This window comes from Argopecten irradians, chromosome 2 (assembly GCF_041381155.1).
Source record: "Argopecten irradians isolate NY chromosome 2, Ai_NY, whole genome shotgun sequence".
Classification (NCBI taxonomy): Eukaryota; Metazoa; Mollusca; class Bivalvia; order Pectinida; family Pectinidae; genus Argopecten; species Argopecten irradians.
Genome location: NC_091135.1, coordinates 65,929,097 through 65,955,521, shown reverse-complemented (window position 1 = coordinate 65,955,521; position 26,425 = coordinate 65,929,097). Strand labels below are relative to the sequence as shown.

Here is a 26,425-nt window from a genome sequence, read left to right as displayed (position 1 = left end):
GCAAAACGCTAAATTTAAGATATTTCCATATTTGCATACATCATGTACTTCATATCATTAAAATTGTAGAACTTGTTTCTTCGTACAGTTATTTGTTGGAATATAAATCCATATTTCAAATATTGACTTATCGGGATGCACTAATTCCTATCCACGCTAATACATTCCAATCTATAGTTTTTCGCATTTGCACTAAAACTGGACTGCACTGAAGTAAGTATGTTTACAGTGTATACATATATAAGTAGTGTTTATTGGAAGATAATACTATTAACAAGAGGCCCAGAGGGCTTGTATCGCTCACCTGGTTTTTTGTTAGTAATTATCACAAGACTCTGACAATTAGAAAAATAAGCAAAATTGACTCCCAAAGTTTAATTTTGAATCACAACCATACAATGATGCTATTGATACCATACAAATACATTGGTTCAGAGACAAAGTAATTTATATGAAAGTAGTAGCCTAATTGACCTTTTTGACCTCGCATCTATTGCCGTCTAAGGCCCCGGGGGTCAGCCCTATCATTTGTACAATTTCAAATCCCAACCCTATAAGGATGCTACCATTGCATTGTAAGTGCTCTTCCATTCTTAGTTGCAGAGAAGAAGTCGTTTATATGGAAAAAGCTAAATTAACCCCTTTTTACCCCACCCTTCAGGCCCCCTGGGGGTCAGCCCCATCATTTGCAAAATTTTGAATCCAAACCCTATAAGGATGTAACCTTTGCATTATGAGCGTAATCACATGTTAAGTTGCAGAGAAAAAGTCATTTATATAGAAATTGACCCCTTTTGACCCCGCCCCTCAGGCCCCCGGGGGGTCAGCCCTATCATTTGTACAATTTTGAATCCCCACACTATAAGGATGCTACCATTGTATTATGGGTGCTATACCATGCTTAGTTTCAGAGAAGAAGTCGTTTATATGGAAATAGCCAAATTGGCCCCTTTTGACCCCGCCCCTCAGGCCCCCGGGGGGTCAGCCCCATCATTTGTACAATTTGGAATCCCCACCCTATAAGGATGCTACCATTGCATTATGGGTGCTATACCACGCTTAGTTGCAGAGAAGAAGTCATTTATATGGAAAAAGCCAAATTGACCCCTTTAGACCCTGCCCCTCAGGCCCCCGAGGGGTCAGCCCCATCAATTGTACAATTTTGAATCCCCACCTTATAAGGATGCTACCATTGCATTATGGGTGCTATCCCATGCTTGGTTTCAGAGAAGAAGTCGTTTATATGGAAATAGCCAAATTGACCCCTTTTGGCCCCGCCCCTCAGGCCCCCGGGGGATCAGCCCCATCATTTGTACAATTTTCCTTTAGTAGCCCATAAGGATGCTACCACTTAAATTTTGTTGAAATCCGACCAGCGGTTATGGAGAAGAAGTCGATTGTTGACGGACGCCGGACGCCGGACGCTGCAGTATCCCATAAGCTCACGTCGGTCCTTCCGACCAGGTGAGCTAATAATCGTAACAATGGCTTGGTTTATTATATTTATCATTGTTTAAGGATTTGCCAGGATTATGGATGCAAGCTAGAGATCATGTTGAAAACAAGAGGCCCAGAAGGCCTGTATCGCTCACCTGGTTTGTAATGCCAAGTAATGTTCTGAATACAAGTTCATTGTTTCTTTTCTGAAGGAATTTTAATATTAACCCCTAAATCCCCTATTGGGCCCCACCACCCCTGCCCCCAGGGGGTTAGAGCCAAAATTTATACAAGTTCTGTTCCCCTTACCCAAAGGATGTTTATGGCCAAATTTGGTCACAATCCAAGCAAAACTCTAGGAAAAGTAGTGATTTGTATAGGATTTACCTCTATTTCCCTATTGGGCCCCATCTGTCCTGCCCCCAGGGGACCAGAGCCAAAATTTATACAAGTTCTGTTCCCCTTACCCAAGGATGTTTGTGGCTAAATTTGGTTACAATCCATGTAGAACTCTATGACTAGTAGCGATTTAAAGGATTTACCTCTATTTCCCCTATTGGGCCCCGCCCCTCCTGCCCCCGGGGGATCAGAGCCAAAATTTATACAAGTTCTGTTCCCCTTCCCCCAAGGATGTTTGTGGCCAAATTTGGTTACGATCCATGCAGAACTCTAGGACAAGTAGCGATTTAAAGAATTTACCTCTATTTCCCCTATTGGGCCCCCCTTCCTGCCCCCGGAGGGTCAGAGCCAAAATTTATTCAAGTTCTGTTCTCCTATCCCCAAGGATGTTTGTGGCCAAATTGGGTTACAATCCATGTAGAACTCTATGACTAGTAGCGATTTAAAGGATTTACCTCTATTTCCCCTATTGGGCCCCGCCCCTCCTGCCCCTGGGGGATCAGAGCCAAAATTTATACAAGTTCTGTTCCACTTCCCCCAAGGATATTTGTGGCCAAATTTGGTTACAATCCATCAGAACTCTAGGACAAGTAGCGATTTAAAGAATTTACCTCTATTTCCCCTATTGGGCCCCGCCCCTCCTGCCCCCGTGGGGTCAGAGCCAAAATTTATACAAGTTCTGTTTCCCTCCCCCAAGTATGTTTGTGGCCAAATTTGGTTACAATCCATGCAGAACTTTATGACTAGTAGCGATTTAAAGGAAATGTTGACGGACAGACGGACGGACGGACGACGCGCCATGACATAAGCTCACCGGCCCTTCGGGCCATGTGAGCTCAAAAGTACCCAAGTGTTATCATATGGCAATTGTTAATTGCCCATTGAACTTACAACCTAGATGTGGGAGTTGTAGAATGAGGAGAATGAGGATACCTTAACCATTCTGTCACACATCCCAATAGATAAGGCCAAGCTATTTTACATATCACTCCAGTTTTATAAACCACAATATGTAAGCATAGGGGACTTCTCTTCACAAGAGAAATTCTAATATCAGAGTCTTGTTAGTGAGTTTTTTTATTCAAAATGCATCAAGCTAATTATACATATCACCACCAATCTGTAATATTACTGTTACACGCAGTAGTCATATATATAACTCCAAAAATGCACACACACGCATCTCGCTTAATTCATGCACATCTAAACACTTTTTTCAGCAACATGAACACTGGTCCCAAAATTTACTCCCTTCTCTAACACGCTGATATCACAAGGTCTATAGGCAATGTATTTCTCACATCAAACACAAATCTGTATCATAGTCTTCAACATGAAATTATAATATTGCACATCAAATCCTATTTTGGCTTGATAGAAATATTATAAAAAACATTTAACATAATGCACTATAGTACACAATGAAAGCACAACAACGTCTTAAATTAAGATTTTAAACATTTTAAATTTTGATGTAAACAAAGGAAGGTACCCTTAATACAGAAAATTTTAATACAGTAGTGTATCTTTTATATATACGATTGATGCTAAACTACTCCATATGCCATAATGAAGTAAAATGACTAGATGTAAATAGAATCCAAGAAATATTTCACCGGACTTTTACAACCGCAATCATACAGGTAAATGTCAGAATGTTAAGAATAGGAAATACTGTTTTAAACTTTCTCATTTTTGAGATCAAGCACTATCTATTAAGCTAATAATAATTTGTGTTTTAGAAGTATAACTTGCAACTTGTTTTGAGTAAAAAAGCATTACTAATAACTGTACATGTACTGTGTTCTATATACAGGCCTGTAAGCTAACCTTGTACAAAGGTATCAACTGTTATTTGTTACTGGCATGCCATTTGTTTGCAAGAGCAAATAACTTCATATCATGGGAAAAATATTTTCTAACAAATCCTGATTCAATGAATATTGATTGTTACTGCAGTTAGCTAGGAATCTAAAAATTCATGAAAATAACAAACTATTCCTACATATTTTATTGCTATCACATTCACCATCAGATTGAAAGAGGAAATAATTCTGTATTATCAGATACATGTATAGAATAATATGACCAACCACCTAGTCTCCATGGACGTTTTGGAGTTAAAAATGGGTCCCATTCAAGCAGAAATGATTTTATTGATAAGTCAAAATGGATAAAAAATGCTGTTCATTTACCAATATTTACCTATTTTCCCACAAAATGAGGTGTAAAGGCCTATTCTTATTACTTTTATGCCAGCAAAGCCTGGTAAACAATTGTTTTTATGTAATTTTGCATCATAGATATCGTGGCTTAAATGCTAATTTGTGTTTGTTTTTATTTTTTTCTTTCAGTTCTGTTAATGTTCTTCACATAAATAGATATCAAAGATTTCATTTATCCTAAACCACAAAAACTTCAAAAACACATCTAATTTTAAGAGTTAATAATTCTATCAAATAATACATAATTGCGTATATAAACTATATAGTCCATACATTTTACCTTCAGAAACTGTCTGCCAAGTACATGTTAGGCATGCAGACTGTTGTAATTTATGCTGTATAATTATGAAATATGTTTGTATATAAACATTGTAATTATATATAATAAAGTTGCAAAAAACTTGTGGCATTGCAGATTTGTTTTTTAATTATATCATTTTTTTAATTCAATTCTATTACTATGTTTATACATCACAAAAGATATTGATATATTTTAAACCAAAGATATTTCTCCATATTTAAGTAATTATAGAATTATCTTTAATATTTATATATTACCCGTATGTATACACGTGTCTACAGAGATTTCATATATGTTTGCTTGTTATTAATTCTGACTTGACCGACTTTGAGTCAAACATATAAAGATTGTGAAATAAAATTTGAATAGTAAAAAGTGTTACACATTAAAACAAACTTTTGAGAACAAGCTAATCCCATCAAGTTAGTATCTTTGTATGCAGGATGACAATGACATACAGACCATAGAAATGGCTTTGTGTGGTAACAAAGTACTAAGACTCGACAATAACTAACTACTGTAGAATTTGGCAGCACGAGAGGGCAGGTTCCTATAGAGAAATACCTGTACAAATATAGATATATCTATAGACACTTGAAGAGCTCCACATATCCAGAACTGAGGAGGGGCCTCTCGTAGGATAAAGTAGCCTGTCTTAAACACATCTCCACAGGTCCAGAAACCCACCATCTTCTTACTGAAAGGATACAAATGGTATTATTAGTTAAATTTAAATAAGCCTCAAGAGTAAAAACAAATTGAAAAATTTGTGTAAGGGAAATAACTCCCACAAAAACATCTATTATTTCAGTAAAACAAACAAAAGCAGTATGTTTGCGGTAGTACAAGCTTAAAGTTATTTGCCAACAGACACATCCACAGCAATATATGGAATAAACTAGTTTCTTTCTCATGTTCCTGATAATACCTTTTGATACAGTTTGGGTTTATATTTTGTTTCACCTCCTATAACTAGTCAATATTCCATAAGGAAGTGCCAGGCCAATTAGAATGTGCAGGTAAGTCTGAGTTTCAAGGAATCGAACCATGGACCCATAGTCAGTAAAATTGTCCATGCTTACTCTCCCACAAGTGTTTCAAATTTAAATCCCAGAGGTGAAAGTTCAATAGTTTTACGTCGGAATATGTACAATTTCCACTCAGCTGCCATATGGCCTCAAGCTGTTACAGAAAAAAGATTATACTTAAAATGACTTATACAGCATCTTCATTGTCATATACATGTGATCATTTGTCATACTACAACAGCCGTAGAATCAGTTATAGTTGGTATTCCTACCTCATTCCTTGGGTAGACTTGTTCTGGAAATTGCGGTAGAACTGTGGTGCTCCTAATAAAGCTTCAGCAAACACAGCTAGAAATCCTATAAGTTCTACATAGATAATGTTGTTTAGCAGGAGGAAGGTCAGCAGTCCCACGCAAGCCGTGAACAGAGTCATAAACTGTACATAACTCTTAAAGTCTGTCCACTGCCAAAAATGGCCATGCTCAAAATCTACAACACAACAATTATCTTAAATCATAGCAAAATATTGTTTTCATTAAAGATTTATGTATGTAGTGAGTAAATTTTTACAACAACACTTTTAGTATGTCAGTCATTGAATGGTATCAATAACCATGTTTAGTAAAACATCTATTACCAATACATGCTGGTCCATTACCTGTCCATTTCAACCTTCACAGTTTGACATTATTAATTTTAAACGAATTATTAGAAGAAATACTGAACTGAATATCAACTTATCTATAGTTTATAGGTTCTGTATATATATTTTTTTCTTGAAGTTGCTAACCTCTGTAAAATTAGAAAGCTCTCGAATGCATGTTAATATGACACCTGGCATCAAGAGCTCCTACAATCTTATAATGTCAAGCAATAAGCAAACACAATATAACATGCTTAAAATTAATTTGTACCCATAAGAGCAAACAATAATTACCGCGTACCAAATGGATTAGACTTTTCTGCATTATAACAGTCAGACTTACATACATCATTTCAACATTTATTTTTTAAATGATGAATCCATCTACAGCTGCAAAGAAAGTTAACTCTAAAAGTGAAAATTAACATAAAACTTGTTTTAATATTTCTTCACAAGATCTAGGTGGATAAATCATGTGCAGTGATTAATTCTTCAAGAAAGTATTTACCAGTATATTTTCCAGACTGCATAGCTAAAGTTAATAGTCACAAAATACAACATTTTTTTTTTAAATAAAAAAATCGCAACTGTTGAAAGAAGTCAGACCTTATTATTTGTTTTTATTAGGTACATATGTTAATCAACAGACAGGGTGTAAATAATTCAGATCAAATAAAAGTAAATGACATGTCTATTCCAATTTACATCACAGACAACTGTAACACCAGTGATCATGCATGGGTATACACTTGGGACTATGACATATTTTCACAACACCATTCTACTTTATTATAAAACTCCATGCTCAAAAGATCAACATATTAATGAAAGTCTCTCATGCAAGGACTCCATTTGTTCACTATCCACAATAAAAATTACTACTGGAGGTAAATTCAATGTGCCCCAAGTCATCAGAACTGTCCCAATGCAAAAAATGTAAATGAAGCACTCTAATTCTTAAATATTAATGTAGCAAAGGAGAAGGTACGTTAAGACTCGAATATGGCCCAAAAATTAATTCTCCAGTAAAGAACAACATATTTTGCCATATAACTGTTGAATACATTTGCTAACACATTATATCCCGAAAATATCCCGCATGTGCCAATTGGGTTCACTATGACGTCATCAACATGCAGTTTCCCGCCATTTTTCACAAAAATCCTTGAAAAATCATACTTTTTGAGTGGTTTTCTCTAAAAATGAATGTGACCGCCTTCGTGGAGCAGAAAGAGATTTTCACACGTTGTGTATCGTGTATTTACGCATATCCATGCAAAATATAAAGTTGCTCCAAGGTGGCAGCCAAATCCATTTCAAGCCCTTTCTAACCTAAAGATGATGAATTTCTAGCAAAATTTGGCGAGAAGAGGAAAATCATCAATTTGATGACGTCATAGGTGGAGCACATCGTGTACATGGTTATAAAAAGTTATGTTTTGATGAATGGCAAGTATGAGAGTATTTATTGATGTGAAATTGATGTGGATCAGAGTTAATATTTTTCGGCCTGAAAAATTAAGGCCAAATACTGGTCCTATCATATCTACTCCTTTGCCAATGTATCAATAACAAGAGGCCCATGGGCCTTTACGGTCATCTGACTCATGGCACAAAACAACAAAGTCACAGTATAAAGTAGTGGTTAACAATTAATATAAATAATACAAGGAACTCCTTAGTTGAATATGTAAGTTTCTGAAATAGGTAAATGTCATTTGTTGAACAAATTTGGTTGCCCTTCATCCATATATGGTTGTAACCCATTCAAGGATTAATATAAGGAGTCAGATTTTAAAGCCAAATTTCAACTAAGCTCCCAGTTTGGACCTCCGCCGTACTATCCCCATGGGTCTTAGCCTGGTCCTTTATAAAATATGATTGTCCTCACCTAAAGTTCCCCCTTCTGAATCAATTAAAACCCCTTTAGACCAATTTTCATTGAGATCTGAAATGAACCCGAACACAGGAAGTGGGCCAGCAGCCATCTTGAAATACCAAAATTTTTACGAAAATGTTTGCATGTTGTTCGGCATCAATTAAAACCCCTATAGACCAATTTTCATTAAGATCAGAGACTGAAACCTTAAAACAGGAAGTGGGCCAAACGGCCATCTTGGAATACAATAATCTTTACGAAAATGTTTGCACGTTGTTCGGCATCAATTAAAACCCCTATAGACCAATTTTCATTGAGATCAGAGAGTGAAACCTGAAAACAGGAAGTGGGCCAGCTAAAATTAAGAAAATTTGCCCTTTTGGGGCCCCACCCCTCAGCCCCTAGGGGTCGGACCTATCTCATATATATGAAATATGATTGTCCTTCCCCAATGATGTTTCACACTAAATATGGATGAAATCCATCCAAGGATGAAGGAGGAGTAGGATTTTAAAGCTAAATTTAAGAAAATTTCCCCATTTGGGGCCCCACCTCTCAGCCCCTAGGAGTCAGACAAGGCTCATTTATATAAAATATGATTGTCCTTCCCCAATGATGTTTAACACCAAATATAGATGAAATCCATCCGAGGATGAAGGAGAAGTAGGATTTTAAAGCTAAAATTAAGAAAATTTGCCCTTTTGGGGCCCACCCCTCAGCCCCTAGGTTCCGGACCAGGCTCATTTATATAAAATATGATTGTCCTCCCCCAATGATGTTTCACACCTAATATGGATGAAATCAATCCAAGGATGAAGGAGAAGTAGGATTTTAAAGCTAAAATTAAGAAAATTTGCCCTTTTGGGGCCCACCCCTCAGCCCCTAGGTTCCAGACCAGGCTCATTTATATAAAATATGATTGTCCTCCCCCAATGATGTTTCACACCTAATATGGATGAAATCAATCCAAGGATGAAGGAGGAATAGGATTTTAAAGGTTAAATTTAGAAAATTTGCCCTTTTGGGGCCCCACCCCTCAGCCCCTAGGGGTCACACCTATCTCATATATATAAAATATGATTGGCCTCATTCCCCCCTTTATGATTGGCCTTCCCCAATGATGTTTCACACCAAATATGGATGAAATCCATCCAAGGATGAAGGAGGAGTAGGATTTTAAAGCTAAAATTAAGAAAATTTGCCCTTTTGGGGCCCCGCCCCTCTGACCCTAGGGGTCGGACCAGGCTCATTTATATAAAATATGATTGTCCTTCCCTAATGAAGTTTCACACCAAATATGGATGAAATCCATCCAAGGATGAAGGAGGAGTAGGATTTTAAAGCTAAAATTAAGAAAATTTGCCCTTTCGGGGCCCCGCCCCTCTGACCCTAGGGGTCGGACCATGCTCATTTATATAAAATATAATTGCCCTTCCCCAATGATGTTTCACACCAAATATGGATGAAATCATCCCAAGGATGAAGGAGGAGTAGGATTTTAAAGCGTAAAATAAGAAAATTTGCCCTTTTGGGAACCCACCCCTCAGCCCCTAGGTTCCGGACCAGGCTCATTTATATAAAATATGATTGTCCTTCCCTAATGAAGTTTCACACCAAATATGGATGAAATCCATCCAAGGATGAAGGAGGAGTAGGATTTTAAAGCTAAAATTAAGAAAATTTGCCCTTTCGGGGCCCCGCCCCTCTGACCCTAGGGGTCGGACCATGCTCATTTATATAAAATATAATTGCCCTTCCCCAATGATGTTTCACACCAAATATGGATGAAATCATCCCAAGGATGAAGGAGGAGTAGGATTTTAAAGCGTAAAATAAGAAAATTTGCCCTTTTGGGACCCCACCCCTCAGCCCCTAGGGGTCGGACCAGGCTCATTTATATAAAATATGATTGTCCTTCCCCAATGATGTTTCAAACAAAATATGGATGAAATCCATCAAAGGATGAAGGAGGAGTAGGCTTTTGTATAAATAGTCTTACGCACGACGCACGGCGGACGGCTGACGGCGCACGACGCACGGCGCACGACGAGTGACAAAACACGATGACAATAGGTCATCCTGACCTTCGGTCAGATGACCTAAAAAGCATTGCTTCTTTAATATTAAAACACCATATAACTGCAATATAATATAAGCTCTGGAAATACATGTTTATTCAAAATCAAAATTAATCTACAGTATGATGAATGCAAGGCATCCCTTGTGCACATGCAATTCAAAATTTTCAAAAACATAAAATAGATCTAAAACTGCAATTTATATTCGATTGGACCATGGTATTGGCAAAGGTCTACAGCATAGGCATCAAAAGAAACAAAATAACAGAAAAACTCTAAATGAAAAGTACAATATGTCTATATTCCAGAATTCAAAGAAGCATTTCCATATCAAAATGCAGAAAATATGCTTAGGATGATAGCACTACAAGGACTTTTGTTCAGGGATGGGGTCTGTGTATAAAATTGGGGAGGACATACCAAATTTTAATCAACAATTCAACATCCACTTAAACCCACACTGGTCATTTTATATATCATATCAAATCATGTCTCATGGTGAACAATTCTGAACAAAAAAAATCACTTTCATTCTATCTTATCTGGCTGTGTTATCTTCAGGAAGCCGTGCATTGATTTAGTAGCATTCTGTTTAACATTTGGGGATGGTATTACAAAATAATTTCACAAACATTTTATCAATATTAAAGAGACAATTCACTCAGGCTAATTCTTTTACATAACCAAGAAGCAAAATATGGTATGAATGTATTGTTCTACATTTCTTATGAAACATATAACATAAAATATTGACAAATTCCACGACATTGTTTAGTATTTTAATCTATACCGTTGTAATTATAAATCGTTGATCAATCCGATTCAGCAGGTAAAATATGTTCGCTGTATCTATACCCGAGCCAACGTCACGCACGTTAAACAAATGAACTGCATAACCACTGAGGAGGTGATAAAATGATTTTTTAGACGAGCCAATTCACCTAATAAGGTAAACACACTATTATCAGAGCGATTTGAGCAGTTCTAGACAAAAGTAGCATTACTCTACGAGCAAGGGACGGGGTTCGGCATAAAAAATGTTCGACCACAATGTGTAATGGCGGACAGCGAGCGAGTTTGAACACTCCACACGCATTTCGCCACCATGGGCTTTTCTGGCATATCACAGTAAAGTAAAACCGACTGATCTAATTTCCATTAGAACTGGGTTTTTTCCGATATATGTACAAATTTTAATGTTCTTTTAGCCTGAATTGTCCCTTTAAAATCATCTAGGAGAGATATTTGTTATTATACAAAATCTAAATCATTAATTATCTCTGATTGATTTTAAGATAAATCTTAATCTAATAGATATATAGCTATGGGTCGTAAATGCATCATGTGACATGAAGCTTCTCCCATTTAAAAATTCAAAAACCATTTAAAAATTCAAGACAAAGTATTGGTTGGGATCAGTACGAGTATAAATTGCATACCAGTATATATACATGTGGTACATAATGCAGTTCACATCCAATGCTCTGCATAACTGTTCATGTATTAATATAATCTAACATAACAATATTGTAACAATTTCAGGAAAGTGAAAATATTAGGAAATCCAATGTCCACCAACAAGAACGGGTAATTAACACTTAACAAAATCTCACAGTGCTATATGGCTACTGCTTTATGATTAAGAAGCAGAGAAATGAAGGTTACGGTCAGTGCAGATAAAATTGCATGATGAAAGAAAACTATTGACTACATACCAAGGAATGTTGACCTGCCCGCACCCTTCCCCAACTTGGGGTAAGACCGGGAGGAATCTGTATCGCCGTTTTGGTGAGGGTGATTCTGAGAATCTGTCACGAACACAGCAAACAATAGACTAATATAATGAGTTAAGTGCTGTATACTTCTCTGTTGGGGAGCTACGTGTGTGTGATCTGACAAAGGGAGGTAACTCTGATCATTGTAGTGTCGTTCAATGTCAGTAAAAGTATTAGTACACTGTCAGAAACCCAGAAGACTCAACTTCAGGCAGAAATAAATCAAAGTCTGAGGGTTTATGACAATGGTGTAAGTAAAAATCTGATATGAAAATGTAGGTGCACCACTGATGAGTAGTTACAAAATATGCAATCATATTTGTAACTATAATAGATTTCATATTAGTATAAGAAAGATATTATTTTTGGTTATGCATCGGTGCTCATACTGGTCTTATATCTTGTGCTTGTATGTATATCTAGGAATAACAAAGGAAAAAAGACCACTTTTTAAGGCAATATAATCATGACAATATATACAAAAGTTTAAAATTATTTTTTAGGAAGTTATCAAATGATTTCTGCAATTAACCCTTAAATATAATATTTATGTAGATGCATGTGTAATACAAATTTCACTGATCCATAATTACAGATTTAGAAATTCCACACTGTAAATTTATTTGCATTTAATTATTGATTTTGGTACAATCATTATTTACCCCTATTAGTATCTATATCTTTAATTTCAAATATGTCCTTGAAAATTGAAAGAGAGAAACGCAACACTGACATATTTACCAACAAACATTTCTGAACTTAACCATGCGCTACAATTAAAACACAAACTTCCGAAGAACATATTATATCATATACAGGAAAGGAGGACAGCCATTACAATCATTGAAGGATATCATTTAATAAACACATCCACTTATCATATATATATCTAAAAAATAAATTAATAACAAGTTAAGAATTCCATGTTGTTACTGATTTAGTGTTAAATCTGTAGGTGTTATCTGCTCTACCTGGGGGACTGTTATATACATTGTACATATTTACAAGGTACATGTATACATTAAATGTATAAATAAAATTCACTTAACTTTCAAAACTACAAAAAGAATATCTCTGAAAAGTGTAGGAACAATAGAAGATAAATACACAAAGAAATAACTTAAGTTTAACTATTTTATCTTTTTTTTTTTGAAGTGAGACTGCAGTGGAGTTAACAGGGAGACAACTCTTTGAGTGCCTCCTTCAAGGTTATTACATATGTAGATTATAGATCTGATTTAATCATCATGTTGTATAAAGTATAAATTCTGACTTTTATCTAAGAAAAAAATAAATACGAAAAGATGTCTAGCTTGTACATGGAAAATTAATTTGTAGACAAATCTAGCAGTGTTAAAACACTAGTGTTTATATTTACTGCCCAGAGATGTATTTTATACACCACCACCAAAACATAATATCCATGCATTTCCAATAAACATTGCATGTGCAAATAATTTATTAGCTCCAAGTTCAATTTGTCCAAGTTTGTCTTCCTTAGTACAATTATATTTTTAAACATGACATTCGATATATGTCTTTCAGACTCAATGTGAATCATTAACTTCTATCTGCAGTTGTTCAACCTATCATTATATCCATAGTCTATTGGCCCAACACGACACTTCCATGTTGGATTGTTGAAATTCTTTGGTGTAATAGAGAGTAAACAAGGACATAGTCATTCAGATCCCCCGCCAATGGAGATATCAAAGCTGAAGTAAGTTTGATTGTGGAGATTTAGGTGTATGAAAAACAAGGACATAGTCATTCAGATCCCCCGCCAATGGAGATATCAAAGCTGAAGTAAGTTTGATTGTGGAGACTTATGTGTATGAAAAAAACCAGGAAAAAGTGCAAAAAATGAAAACCTAAAAATATCAAAAAGGTACTACTAGACCATAAAATGAATGTGTCTATGAAGTGGAAATATCTCTGCTGGTTTTAGAGTTATGCTCCAGAAATGAACCTGCTACAAAAATATGATATTTTCAGCAATGTTTACATGGTTACGGAAAAAGTGCAAAAAATGAAAACCTAAAAATAGCAAAAGGCACTACTAGACCATAAGAAAAATGTGTCTAAGAAGTTTCATGGAAATATCTCTGCTGGTTTTAGAGTTGTGCTCCGGAAACGATTCTTACACAAAAATCTGCCATTTTCAGCAATGTTTCCATGGTTACAGAAAAAAGTACAAAAAGTGAAAACCTTAAAATAGCAAAAGGCACTACTAGACCATAAGACTAATGTGCCTATGGAGTTTCGTGGAAATATCTCTACTGGTTTTAGAGTTATGCTCCGGAAACCATTCGTACAGACGGACAGACGGACGGAAGGACGGACGGACGGAACCCATTTGTATATCCCCTGCCAACTTCGTTGGGCGGGGGAAAATTAAAGAATAAAGTTGTAGAGCTCTGGTAGATCCACTGGGACAGATCAGTATAAACTGCAACTAGGAGACGTTTAACAAGATGTCAGTAAAGAGAGAAAAATTCTGGAATAAAGTTTGAAGAATTGAAGTTGATATATAGTTGAGTGCCTTTATCAGAATGGTGTTGAAACGCTTGATACTAAGTGCATTATCAAAAAGTAACAGTTCTCAAAAATGCTATCAGCAAATTATATATTTTTCATATCTAACTCTATACTTAAAATTACCCTTTTTTATTTATCAATCACAATTTTATTCCAGGATAAATAGCGCAATCTGATCAAAATGCAGATCTTTATTATCACTATGTTGGATAAGAGGATTTGACAACATCCCATTAGGGGTCATGTCCAGGTGACCTTTGGAGATGGCCAATCAAATTGCTGCCTGCAAAGTCTTGAAGGTGAATTTTGGGGGACAAAATTGTTTAAAAAGCTGTCAAAATTATTTTCATGTATGCAGTCATCTTACCAAAAGAGAACAACAAAGCTAATTGTATATGTATGTTGGGGTGAAATGGCGGTATCAATTTATGTAGCAATGTGCAGAAAATGCATTTGATCTGAAGTACACGTGGTATAAAGGTCATCTGAACATGACCCCTTATGGGATGTTGTCAGATCCTCGATTGAATGGATAGGTTATAAGGATTTGTATTTCAACCAGACTGAAAATAGCGAAATGGGTAGAGAAATATTAATACTGTTCAACATTTGTATGCTACTGGTAAGTTTTTTGTTTCTTCACTTACCATCTCCATAGACAGACAAATATTTGTCACTTGTTTATATGTTAATCATACACCACCTATAATAAGTGCTGTGTGTTGTATGTGAGTAGCATTAAATTAATAAACTCTATCTAATAAATATACCCATCCACCTGTAAACATATAATACCGGGAAGTATGTTGTTCTACTTTAAACATGGGGTGTATTTGTCTAAAATGTTTATAGCACATGCTTGTAAGCACAAAATTACTTTAGTGTGTCTATATAGTAGAGTGAAGTTAACAACTAGAAATACACAGCGGCCCTTACCTGTAAATTTGTGTTGTTTCGACGACACAATTTCTGACTTGTTTTTCATCTGTACACAAAGTCGTACCATCATCATCATTGTGAACACCATTATTATACTTTGGGCAAGGAGAGGCAACTCAAAATGCTTTCCAAACCTATAGAAATATATTACAAATCAATTACAGATGAATTATTTTGTTATTTGCAGAAAGTGTTTATTTTGTTTATCACATATTTACAGGGTAAAAGTAAGTAGTCAAGCAAAGAAAGGCTAAACATAGTAATAATAGTGTTAATATATCCAGTATATTTTTTATGAAACAGAAAAATAAAACTTCCCATAAAAATTGCTCTGCATGAGAAAATTTTAATTCATACTAGAAATTGTCACTGGACAATTTGACAGGCTTTGTCTCAATGTGCTTCAAGTCCAATATCAGGTCTATAAAGGTCTTTCAAAACTTCACAAGAGGTCATTTGAAGATTTCAGCCCATGTGACTTTGTATGGTCACGGCCATTCATATTAACAAACTTTGCAGTCATTTATTTCAGCATCCTACAGGCCTAATATTAGGTCTCTAGGCCTTTGCAGAACTTCAGAAGAAGTCATTTGAAATATTAGATTTTTTGGCCCCTGTGACCTTGAATATAGGTCAAGGACTCAAGGTGAATTATATTAACAAATTTGGTAGGCAATTATGTCAGCATATTACAGGCCTAATATTCGGTTTCTAGCTATGCCTTCTAAAATTTGAGAAGAAGATTTTTTAATGTTTTTGTCGAAAAATTGCGTTTTTGAATTACAAGAATGTATGACCCTTACTTGCAACTGGAAGTTCACTTTTTACAGAAAAGTGGTACATCAGGTAATTGTTTCATTTTCAATTCTACAGAACATATTCAAAAAACAAAGAAATTGATTATGTGGTTAACAAACTACAGCTGTCTCAATGAGCTGAATTTTCACTAGATCATTTTCATAGCTCTGCAATCACAAGAAGTCTGTCACCTTGGATGAAGGTCAAGGTCATTCATTTTTCAAAAACCTGATATTCAACTACCTAAGCATACTTCATACACAATATCAAACCTCTATACTATGTAGAACTTGCCAAAATAATGTTTTGGTGATTTTCATACGGATAATTCTGACAACATTTGACTCATTTCCTTTTACAAAAGACTAAATAATGCTCAACAAGAGATCCCAGAGGGATCTTGGCGCCCACCAAAGAATGATCTATATCTGAAAAAGGAAAGATGGATCTTTTCTCTACTTTTTAAACTTTTTCAAACATACTACATATAAAATTTGAGACAGATCGCTTCAGTACCTTTTGAGAAATAGCGGTAATAAACTTCAACTATCAAAATCCAAGATGACTCCTTGGCGGCCATCTTGCTGATCAATCGGTCCAAAATCACAATATGCACAACTAGGGACCTAGGGGAACCTACATGTGAAATTTGAGAAAGATCCATTCAATACTTTCTGAGAAATAGCGATAACAAACTTTGAATATAAAAATCCAAGATGGCTGCCTGGCAGCAATCTTGTTGACCGATCGGTCCCAAATCACAATATGCACAACTAGGGCCCTAGGGGAACCTACATATGAATTTTGAGACAGATCCCTTCAGTACTTTCTGAGAAATAGCGATAACAAACTTTGAATAACAAAATCCAAGATGGCTGCCTGGCAGCCATCTTGTTGACCGATCGGTCCCAAAATGCAATATGCACAACTAGGTCCCTAGGGGAACCTACATATGAAATTTGAGACAGATCCCTTCAGTACTATATGAGAAATAGCCATAACAAACTTTGACTATCAAAATCCAAGATGGCGGCCTGGCGGCCATCTTGTTCACCGATTGGTCCAAAAATGCAATATGCACAGCAAGGGCCCTAGGGGAACCTACATATTAAATTTGAGAAAAAATCGCTTCAGCACTTTTTGAGAAATAGGGATATCAAACCTTAACTATCAAAATCCAAGATGGCCGCCTGGCGGCCATCTTGTTTTTCCGATCAGCCTCAAAATCTGTATGGCACAAAAAAGGACCAAGGGTAACCTCCATGTGAAGTTTGAACAAAATTCCTTCAGTAGTTCTCAAGAAATATCGATAACAAACTTCAACTGCCAAAATCAAAGATGGCTGCCTGGCAGCCATCTTGTTTTTCCGATCAGCCTCAAAATCTGTATGGCACAACTAGGGACCAAGGGTAACTTCCATGTGAAGTTTGAACAAAATCCCTTCAGTAGTTCTCAAGAAATATCGATAACAAACTTCAACTGCCAAAATCAAAGATGGCTGCCTGGCGGCCATCTTGTTTTTCCGATCAGCCTCAAAATCTGTATGGCACAACTAGGGACCAAGGGTAACCTCCATGTGAAGTTTGAACAAAATCCCTTTAGTAGTTATCAAGAAATATCGATAACAAACTTCAACTGCCAAAATCAAAGATGGCTGCCTGGCGGCTATCTTGTTTTTCCGATCAGCCTCAAACTCTGTATGGCACAAATATGGACCAAGGGGACCCTCCATGTGAAGTTTGAACAAAATCCCTGCAGCAGTTTTTAAGAAACAGTGATAACAAGCATTGTTTACGGACGGACGACGGACCACGGACGCAGGGCGATTTGAATAGCCCACCATCTGATGATGGTGGGCTAAAAATGTGTTTTCCGTACATAAACTATAGTAAAATTAACTCCCTTCCCAAGGGGAAACCTGAGACCCCAGGGTCATATAATACACATTTTTTGTAAAGGTCGACCTTTAGACCTTTCTATTTATGAAGAGTATTTGATTCCATCACATCTGTGAGTGGAGAAGAAGATTTTTGAAATTACAGTCAATTTTACCCCTTTTGTACAAATTTCATTGAATTTGCTTCAGTGGTTTTTGAAAAGAAGTTGAAAATGTAAATTGTTTACGGACACAAGACGGACGATGCACGACGACGGACAAAAGGCGATTAGAATAGGTCACTTGAGGCTTCGTCTCAGGTGACCTAAAAATGGTCTTAGGGCACTTTGGTGGGTCCATGATTATATAATCTGTAACTAATTCTCAGATCCCTGTGAACGTAAGCAGAATCTAAGAGCCGTTTTGTTATGTAAGAACTTTTGAAAGGCAAATGAACTCATTAGACTGGTTTTATTTGCCAGACTATTCACTTAAATCGGATATTTTAATGAAATATAATCTATAAACTGATGATGAAAAACAAAAAGCCCAGAGGGCCTGTATCGTTCACCTATTTTTTTTTTAGTAATTATCACAAAAACTCTCACCATTAGAACAAGAGGCAAAGGGCCTGTCTCACTCACCTGGATTTTTTTTTTACTAATTATCACAAAAGATCTTACAATCAGAAATAGCTAAATTGACCAGACGATTAGTTTAATTTTGAACCCAAACCATATTATGGTGCTATCAATATTATATGACTATAAGTGTTAGTTAATGCTAAGCTTCAGATAAGTTGTTTATATGAAAATTGCCAAAAAGGCCCTTTAGGCAGTGCCCCTCAGACCCCCGGGTTGCCAACACGACCATTTGCACAATTTTTAATCATTTGTTCAGTTTTTAATCCCAACCCTATAAGGATGCTACCATTGCATTATGAGTACTATCACTTAGTTTTAGAGAAGCTAGAAGTCGTTTAAATGAAAATAGCCAAATTGACCCTATTGACCCCACCCCTCATCAGGCCCCAGGGGGATCAGCCCCATCATTAGTATAATTTTGAATTCCCTGCCTATAAGGATGCTTCCATTACATTATGAGACCTTTCCTAGGCTTAGTTTCAGAGAAGAAGTAGTTTAAAAGGTAACAGCTAAATTGACAACTTTTGGCACCATCCCTCAGGTCCCCAGGAGCAGAGGTCAGCCCGACCATTTGTATAATTTTCAGTCAGTACCCCATAAGGATGCTACCAGTCAAACTTTGTTAAATTCTGACCAGCAGTTATGGAGAAGAAGTCGATTGTTGATGGACGACGGCGGACGCCACAGTATCGCATAAACTCACCTTGGTCCTTCAGACCATGTGAGCTAATAATTGATATTGATATAAACAAGTGGTTATATATATGTTAATTATCTATAAATCTAAAAATAATCTTTTTAATAATTGTTTCAAAACAAAAAAATTTGTCAATATTAATAGGTAGAATTAATGAAATATTTAAACATTGACTATCATAGTCATATATCTCACAACGCATTTAATACAATTAATTAATAAAATTAATGACACAATCTAGATTACTATTGATACTAACCAGAACATTATTCTGAGTATATTGGCTACAAGCAGTGTGAGACAGACAAATGTGGAGAAGCCTTCAGTATTCCCGCTTCTTCTGATATCTCGGTACTGTGGTATAAAGGGCACCACGCCACCAAACACCATGGCAGCAGCAGCTCCCCAGTTTATGATGCCCATTACAGATAATTCTGGGAGCAGTCCGGACAGATGGTCTGGCATGTTGGCTAACACTGCATGGAGCTGCACCACTAGAGGAGAGTCGGATGTTGACATCTCGTACCCAGTCTTTCTTTATCTTAATTGTCACGTTTCCATGTAATTGGTTATTGCATTATCAAATTCTGCAAGAAAAAATTACTTTCTATAGGTATGATATAATCTTACCTTAAAGATATCTTAATAAATAGTAATAAGAAATAAAAAATTATAGAAAAAAAATTGAGAAGTCCAAAAACAACGAAACACGATGACTATATCCCGTATAGTTCTTACTGAGAGTGACACTTCTAGTTTAATTTGATGACCTGAAAAGAAGTGTATACATGTATGAAAAGAGAAATATTTCCACACTATTGAAGGGACATGAACCTAGATAAACCATGTAAATTTGAGTAAAATACATATTTAAGACGTGTCAGATACCTTACTAAGTAATATAAATCAGTTATTGTGCAAACATGTCAAATGAAATAATTATAATGGAAATTCCAACATTCTGTATTTTGAACCGGCCCGGTTGAATTTTGTAGACTGAGTGTGATACAAATAGTAGTGCTGAACTTTTGTGACCTCCCACAATGCACTGCACAAATAAATGAATGTAAACAAAATGGTGGGTCAAAAACGTGGGTAAAGGGAACACAAACCAATTCCGATAGAAAACGATTTAATGGAGTATGATTGGGAAAGTAGGTAAATATAAATGGATCGCTGAAATGCAAGTGACGGGAGCAACTTCCCACTTTATACTTGCGTGATGTACATATGTGCAATAAGTCAAGAACCTCCCTCCGCGGTGCCCCATCGAATGAAAAGTCTCGTTTGACTTTTGACTTATCATTCTTATGCTAAATATAAATTGTTTTAAAAGAATATTAACAAATATGGCTTGTACTTCATGTCAACCATTGTAGATTAGAAAATAGTCTTAAAATGTGGAAAGCTAATATCTGAAAACCATATATAAGCATACAGATCAAATTATTTAAGGTTCATGTCCCTTTAAGTAGTGCTGCAACGATAAACCGTGGGATGATATATCACGGTATAAATTACACAGTTCCGTTCACAGTATATTTTTCCTATATCACGGTACGCCCGGTCCAGTTTCCGGATCAGACGAAATCAGGATATTTTGAGCGGTTATCAGTACTTTCTACCAAAGATATTTGCCATTGATCCACATTGTTTCTGTAGTTGTAGATTCTAATTCAATACAATCACTTACTAAAGCATCTACATATATAAGGCATTTACACTTTCAAATATGTTTATTTGTGAACATAAGGTACCTATCATACTTCACAATCAGTTGGAGAAACTTTACATTTTGGCTACCTTGATGCGATTTTGTTTAAGCAGTCAGTATATATATATAGCCGCAAGTTTCATATTTTACTGTGGCTACAAAACATACTTCCTACAGTGTTTTAATGCAGTTATTGCTTGCATTAAACTTTGAAATACTATCAACTTTTATCATATCAATAACATGCGGATCTAATTCCCAAATACGACCTGATGTTTAAGAGTGAAATCATGTCTTCAACCCAACGCCATTTTCTTACACATGTGTACAATGTTACAAAAAAAACCCCACATGTCTGCATGTTGAAGTTTAATCACAATCGTTTGCTCATTTGGCTGAGACAAATGTACGTATACATTCTTTTGTTTGTGATCGAAATAGATATGTAAATGGGTGCAGTGAAATTCACTGAAAATACAATAAGGAGTCTGAACGGTGATAGTCTTTCCGATTCATGGCGATTGATTCACATGTTTACTAAGACGGACAGTAATCTAATTTAATACTTTAAAATAACTATACGATTATAACTTCTGGATTATAATTGATACAGATCAATTTATCATTAAGCTTATACGTTTCAGTATCTCCTAATTCTGTTGTCACTGCTTACTAATATTAAAATAATGATGTTTGGTAGCTTTCCATGTTTTTTTCAGAAAGATCATTCTTTAATCCTCTCTCTTTTAAAATACTGTGATACGTAATATAATCCTATCGTAAGACAAGTATCCCGATACGTATGTATGACTATCGTATCATGGGGAAAATGTACTGTTGCAGCTCTACAATGAACACACTTAGGCCTAACGTTAGACTGGTTTTCTTTGTCCTACTAATGTCCGATGATATAGCCATGAAAATAGCGTCCTCTATCGATTCATACCTACGGTTAGCTACTGTTGTAGCGGAAAAGATCACAGGGATCTGAGAATTAGTTACAGATTATATAATCATGGACCCACCAGAGTGCCCTAAGACCATTTTTAGACGTTAAAGAGGTCTAGATTAAAAAACGATAAAAATCATACTCTAAATTTCTAACCCGCCTACATTTAGTGGCTATAAATACACATTTCTAGTTCATCGTCATAAAAACAGTTACTGCCGTTGGAAAGAGCGATAATTTTCCTTTCAAAATCATCCTATACATCTATACAAAGTGCCGTCATTAAGACAATATAAGCCCCATTATGACAAACATCTTGAAGACATCTAATTAAAAATGCATACTGGTTTCGTGGCTGATATAATATGCATGAGCAAAGCTTCGGCTGCAATCTCATTGGCCGGCTATAAAAAGTCCACAGATGTATGATGGTCGTATGTATAACTGAGCCAGCATGTTAGGTAGTTAAATTTCAGGTAAAACAATTCATGTCCAGAGGGCAGAATAAGTGTCAGAGTGGCGAAATACACATACAATATACATATAGCTAGGTAGGTTTGGGGTAGGGCTGGGGTATAAAGGAGCCTTAAGGGGTATTGTCTCGAAGCATGTTTGGAATACACATATATACATGTACATGTACACATGTACATGTAGTATAAATTTAACTATATAGTACATAATTAATAAACCCCTCTCCATCTCCTCAAAAAATATAAATAAAATAAAAACAAGATAAAAAACAATGTGAATACATTATCTTCATTTTGAGGGGAAAAAACCAATATTATAACAATTTATAATTCTCAAATGAAAGAATAGGCGTATTTTGATAAAAAGTAGCTGTAAGTTTATTATTATTATATGAAACAAAACCACATGGGGTCAAGTAGACAGTTAGACTTTACTAAACTAATCAGGTACAGAGGCTGTCACAGCATGCTATATATATATATCTATTGAATTGAATGCTATAATGGACCCCCTGGGGTTAAAGAAAATAGGTATACCTTACCTGTGACGCCTGACTGATCATCTCAGGTAAGGTGTCACCTCAAGTGGTGGGATGGGGAAATAGGGAGAAAAGGGCCCTAGGCCTAGTGACCATAACGACAGACCTGTGTGCCAAGAGTTTACAGTATACAAGTCATTTATGTATGCTGGTACAGTGCATACCTGTATCCCCATGTACAATGTACAGTACATGTATATCAGTGTATGTGACAGACTTTTGTACCAATTACACATCAATTAAATATGATAACAATTAAATAATTAATATGTACACGTATGTAGTTAGAAATCCTTGATATGTATATGATAAAAATATTGTATTTTATGTGTATGTGTAAACACTAAAACACAACATGAATTATATGCGACACTCCACATTATTTTAATGTACATGCAGGTCGATGATCATCACTTTTAGTTAATAATCTTTTAATAAATGTACACAACTTTTGCTGCTTAATTTTGATATAGATTTCATATGTTTATACATATATATACGGTATATAGAAATAAATCAAAATTTAATATATCAATCAAAATATATTTCAAATATTATGATGTAATATTACATGTGTAGAAATATATGTTTAAACAGAAATAAGGATTTGATTTAAATAATTAGACTCATCAACGTGGTCCGTTTATCATATGGAATGATTTCGCAAATTTGATTGACTGATCGTCCCAATTGCACAGCTGTTAATTATAAATAACCATATAAATTTCTTGCTAGAATTAATTAACAGAGTCAGAGACATATAAAATCTATATTTGTATGTCTCTGACAGAGTTATTTGGGTACAAAGGAAGCTAATAATAACTTTTTAAGAAATTTCAACTTAATTTATTTCAGTTATTTTTTTTGTTGACTCTTGACAAAATACAAAGTTCTATAACTTTTCAAAAATCAAAACTCATAGGGCACCTGTTCACTTGTATTTTCAGGAATCACAATTCTTGTGTTAATTGAACTGGCTTCATAGGTAATTACAGGATTAGGTGAGGGGCAGTCATGCATGACAAGACAGGTGACCCCAGTTAGCTTGGTTATTGCCCCAGGCCTGGAGCCTGGCCAGTACAGGTAAAATTCACCAAGCGCCTTATGAGGGTATAATAAAAGTGTAATAGCCAAAACTGCTAAATGTACAAAATCTGACATTCTAAATGTGAAATAAAATTATATATAGCTGTTAATTTCTAGAATGGCAAAAACAAAGATATATGATTCAAATAAATAAATAATAAAATCAAATAAAAAAATTAATTAAATACATGAAATAAATTAAAATAAATATAGCTATTTATATCTAGAATACCTAATATTTGATCTGAGTAATAAATGTAGCTATTAGTAAATGTATTATAACAAGTATAAAATATTTTATCCTAATAAATAAATAAATGCATTTATTTTCTGAAAAAAATCATCTAAAGAAAAGATGCATGTGGTCAAGCCATATTGCAGCTTATGGTATAGTCTTTACTTTAATATTAAAACTCATATTAGGCTAAATTACTCAGATGAAACCTATATATAATAATGCACACCAATAAAAGTAACCATTTTATTCAATAAATTAATTATTTACATATATATACTCACTTAGTTATGCTACTTTTTAAATACAGAGTACAATTGGTAATTGAAATAATTAAAAGATATTTAAAACTATTCAATGAAATATATACATGAACAGATTGTACATGTACAATTTATGCAATAAGTAGGAGTATCAGGCTCATTTATCTTGTGCACTATGATGTGAACTCTAGTGCACTACAGTGTTAACTCTAGTGCACTACGTTGTTAACTCTAGTGCACTACAATGTGAACTCTAGTGCACTACAGTGTTAACTCTAGTGCACTACGATGTTAACTCTAGTGCACTACGATGTTAACTCTATTGCACTAGCTAGTGAACCGGAGTTAACTTTACTTGTGCACTAGAGTGCACTTCACTACCAAGTTTAGCTTGCTCCCAACTGTATATGTTTGAATAGTAACGGCGAACTCCATATATAGATGTACAACGTCACGAGAAGAGAGACTTTGTATAGCCAGCCAATGAGATTGCAGCCGAAGCTACGCTCACGCATATTATATCAGCCATGAAAGCAGTATGCATTTTTAATTAGATGGCTTCAAGATAATGGGGCTTATATTGTCTTAATGACGGCACTTTGTATAGATGTATAGGTAATAAAATAATATTAGATCTCGATATTGAGAAACTTCTGATGTGCAATACCGAGATCTCGTCGTGCTATACCTATATAACATTGTTGGAGTAGATGTATAGGATGATTTTGAAAGGAAAATTATCGCTCTTTCCAACGGTAGTAACAGTTTTTATGGCGATGAACTAGAAATGTGTATTTATAGCCACTAAATGTAGGCGGGTTAGAAATTTGGAGTCTAAGGCTTTCCACCCTTCTCGTATATAGTACTATGTAGAGTATGATTTTTATCGTTTTTTAATCTAGACCTCTTTAACGTCTAAAAATGGTCTTAGGGCACTCTGGTGGGTCCATGATCATATAATCTGTAACTAAATCTCAGATCCCTGTGGAAAAGATATCACTTTCTGACTGAAAAGTCAGTCAGAAAGTGGTATCTTCTCCGCTAACAGTAGCTAACTACGTACAAATTCGACGACAAATAAAGTCATGATCAAAAGAAACCATTGATATGTGATGGATAGGCCTACTATGATTTCAAAGCATAGCACAAATCTTCATCAAAACGATTTGTTTATAATTAGGGTATACACTATAATTCTATCGTTGTTACTCTCTATCGTAGCCCGGTAGATATTTGTCTACTTACTGAATTTCAGCCATGGCAGTTTTTGAAGAGTTCTCATCCAAGGGAAGCTACCCTCACCAAACATCGATAGCCATTTTTTGCAATATTATATGATTAACTCCCCTGTCTTCGCACGAAATACACTTTCGGCCGCTGTCCGTTTCCAGGGGTTTTAGACGCTGCAGGCACGTGTCTGCACATTTGTTTTTCTAGTGTTGTATTCATTTTTCAGTATTTTACACCTTCCGCTTTTATTTATTCATTGAAATCTGCAGCATCCAGCTCTTATATGAATTAAGCTTCTCAAGGCATTGTACATGTAAGATTCCAAGCATGTATAGTAGCCAACCGGAGCTACCGAGGGGAGATAAATGTAATGCCCGACCTAACCGAGCTAGATACATCAGTGTATACATGTATGGTTTGTGATACTCACTATGTTGATGTCACTTCATGACTTCACGGTGAGATCAAGAAAGAACTCTTCAAAAACATAGGAGAAGCAAAGAAAACTGGGAAGTATGAAAATGTGAGAATCAGTAATGATCTGACAAAGGCAGAAAGGGATCAAATGAAAAAGTTGTGGGATGAAGTCAAAGCAAAAAATCAACAGGGTCAATATTATTAATCGGGGGAATACGTGTACAGAGGAAGAGGACCACCCTGGGCAAGGAGAATAACCAAC

General features: G+C 35.5%; 1 protein-coding gene across 2 annotated transcripts; it reads right to left on the bottom strand.

Moving 5' to 3' along the window:
* Positions 1-2,895: 2,895 nt before the first annotated feature.
* LOC138316246 (solute carrier family 66 member 2-like) lies at positions 2,896-25,795 on the bottom strand. Of its 2 annotated transcripts, XM_069257858.1 has the most exons (6): positions 25,762-25,795; positions 19,517-19,844; positions 15,240-15,376; positions 11,706-11,798; positions 5,663-5,879; positions 2,896-5,059 (listed from the first exon to the last, which is right to left on the bottom strand). In XM_069257858.1, the coding sequence occupies exons 2-6, from the start codon at positions 19,774-19,776 to the stop codon at positions 4,873-4,875; spliced, it is 894 nt and encodes a 297-aa protein (XP_069113959.1). In that variant the 5' UTR covers positions 19,777-19,844; positions 25,762-25,795; the 3' UTR covers positions 2,896-4,872. The 2 variants fall into 2 exon arrangements, with proteins under 2 accessions (XP_069113959.1, XP_069113960.1); XM_069257859.1 differs by lacking the exon at positions 11,706-11,798.
* Between the last annotated feature and the right edge of the window lie 630 nt (positions 25,796-26,425).

Excerpts from the sequence above, each read along its gene's own strand:
- LOC138316246 (XM_069257858.1), bottom strand. The coding sequence starts at position 19,776 with ATGTCAACATCCGACTCTCCTCTAGTGGTGCAGCTCCATGCAGTGTTA. Across the intron at positions 15,377-19,516 it reads ATACTCAGAATAATGTTCTG|GTTTGGAAAGCATTTTGAGT; the intron begins GTTAGTATCAAT and ends ATATTTCTATAG. Across the intron at positions 11,799-15,239 it reads GAAACAACACAAATTTACAG|ATTCTCAGAATCACCCTCAC; the intron begins GTAAGGGCCGCT and ends TGTTCGTGACAG.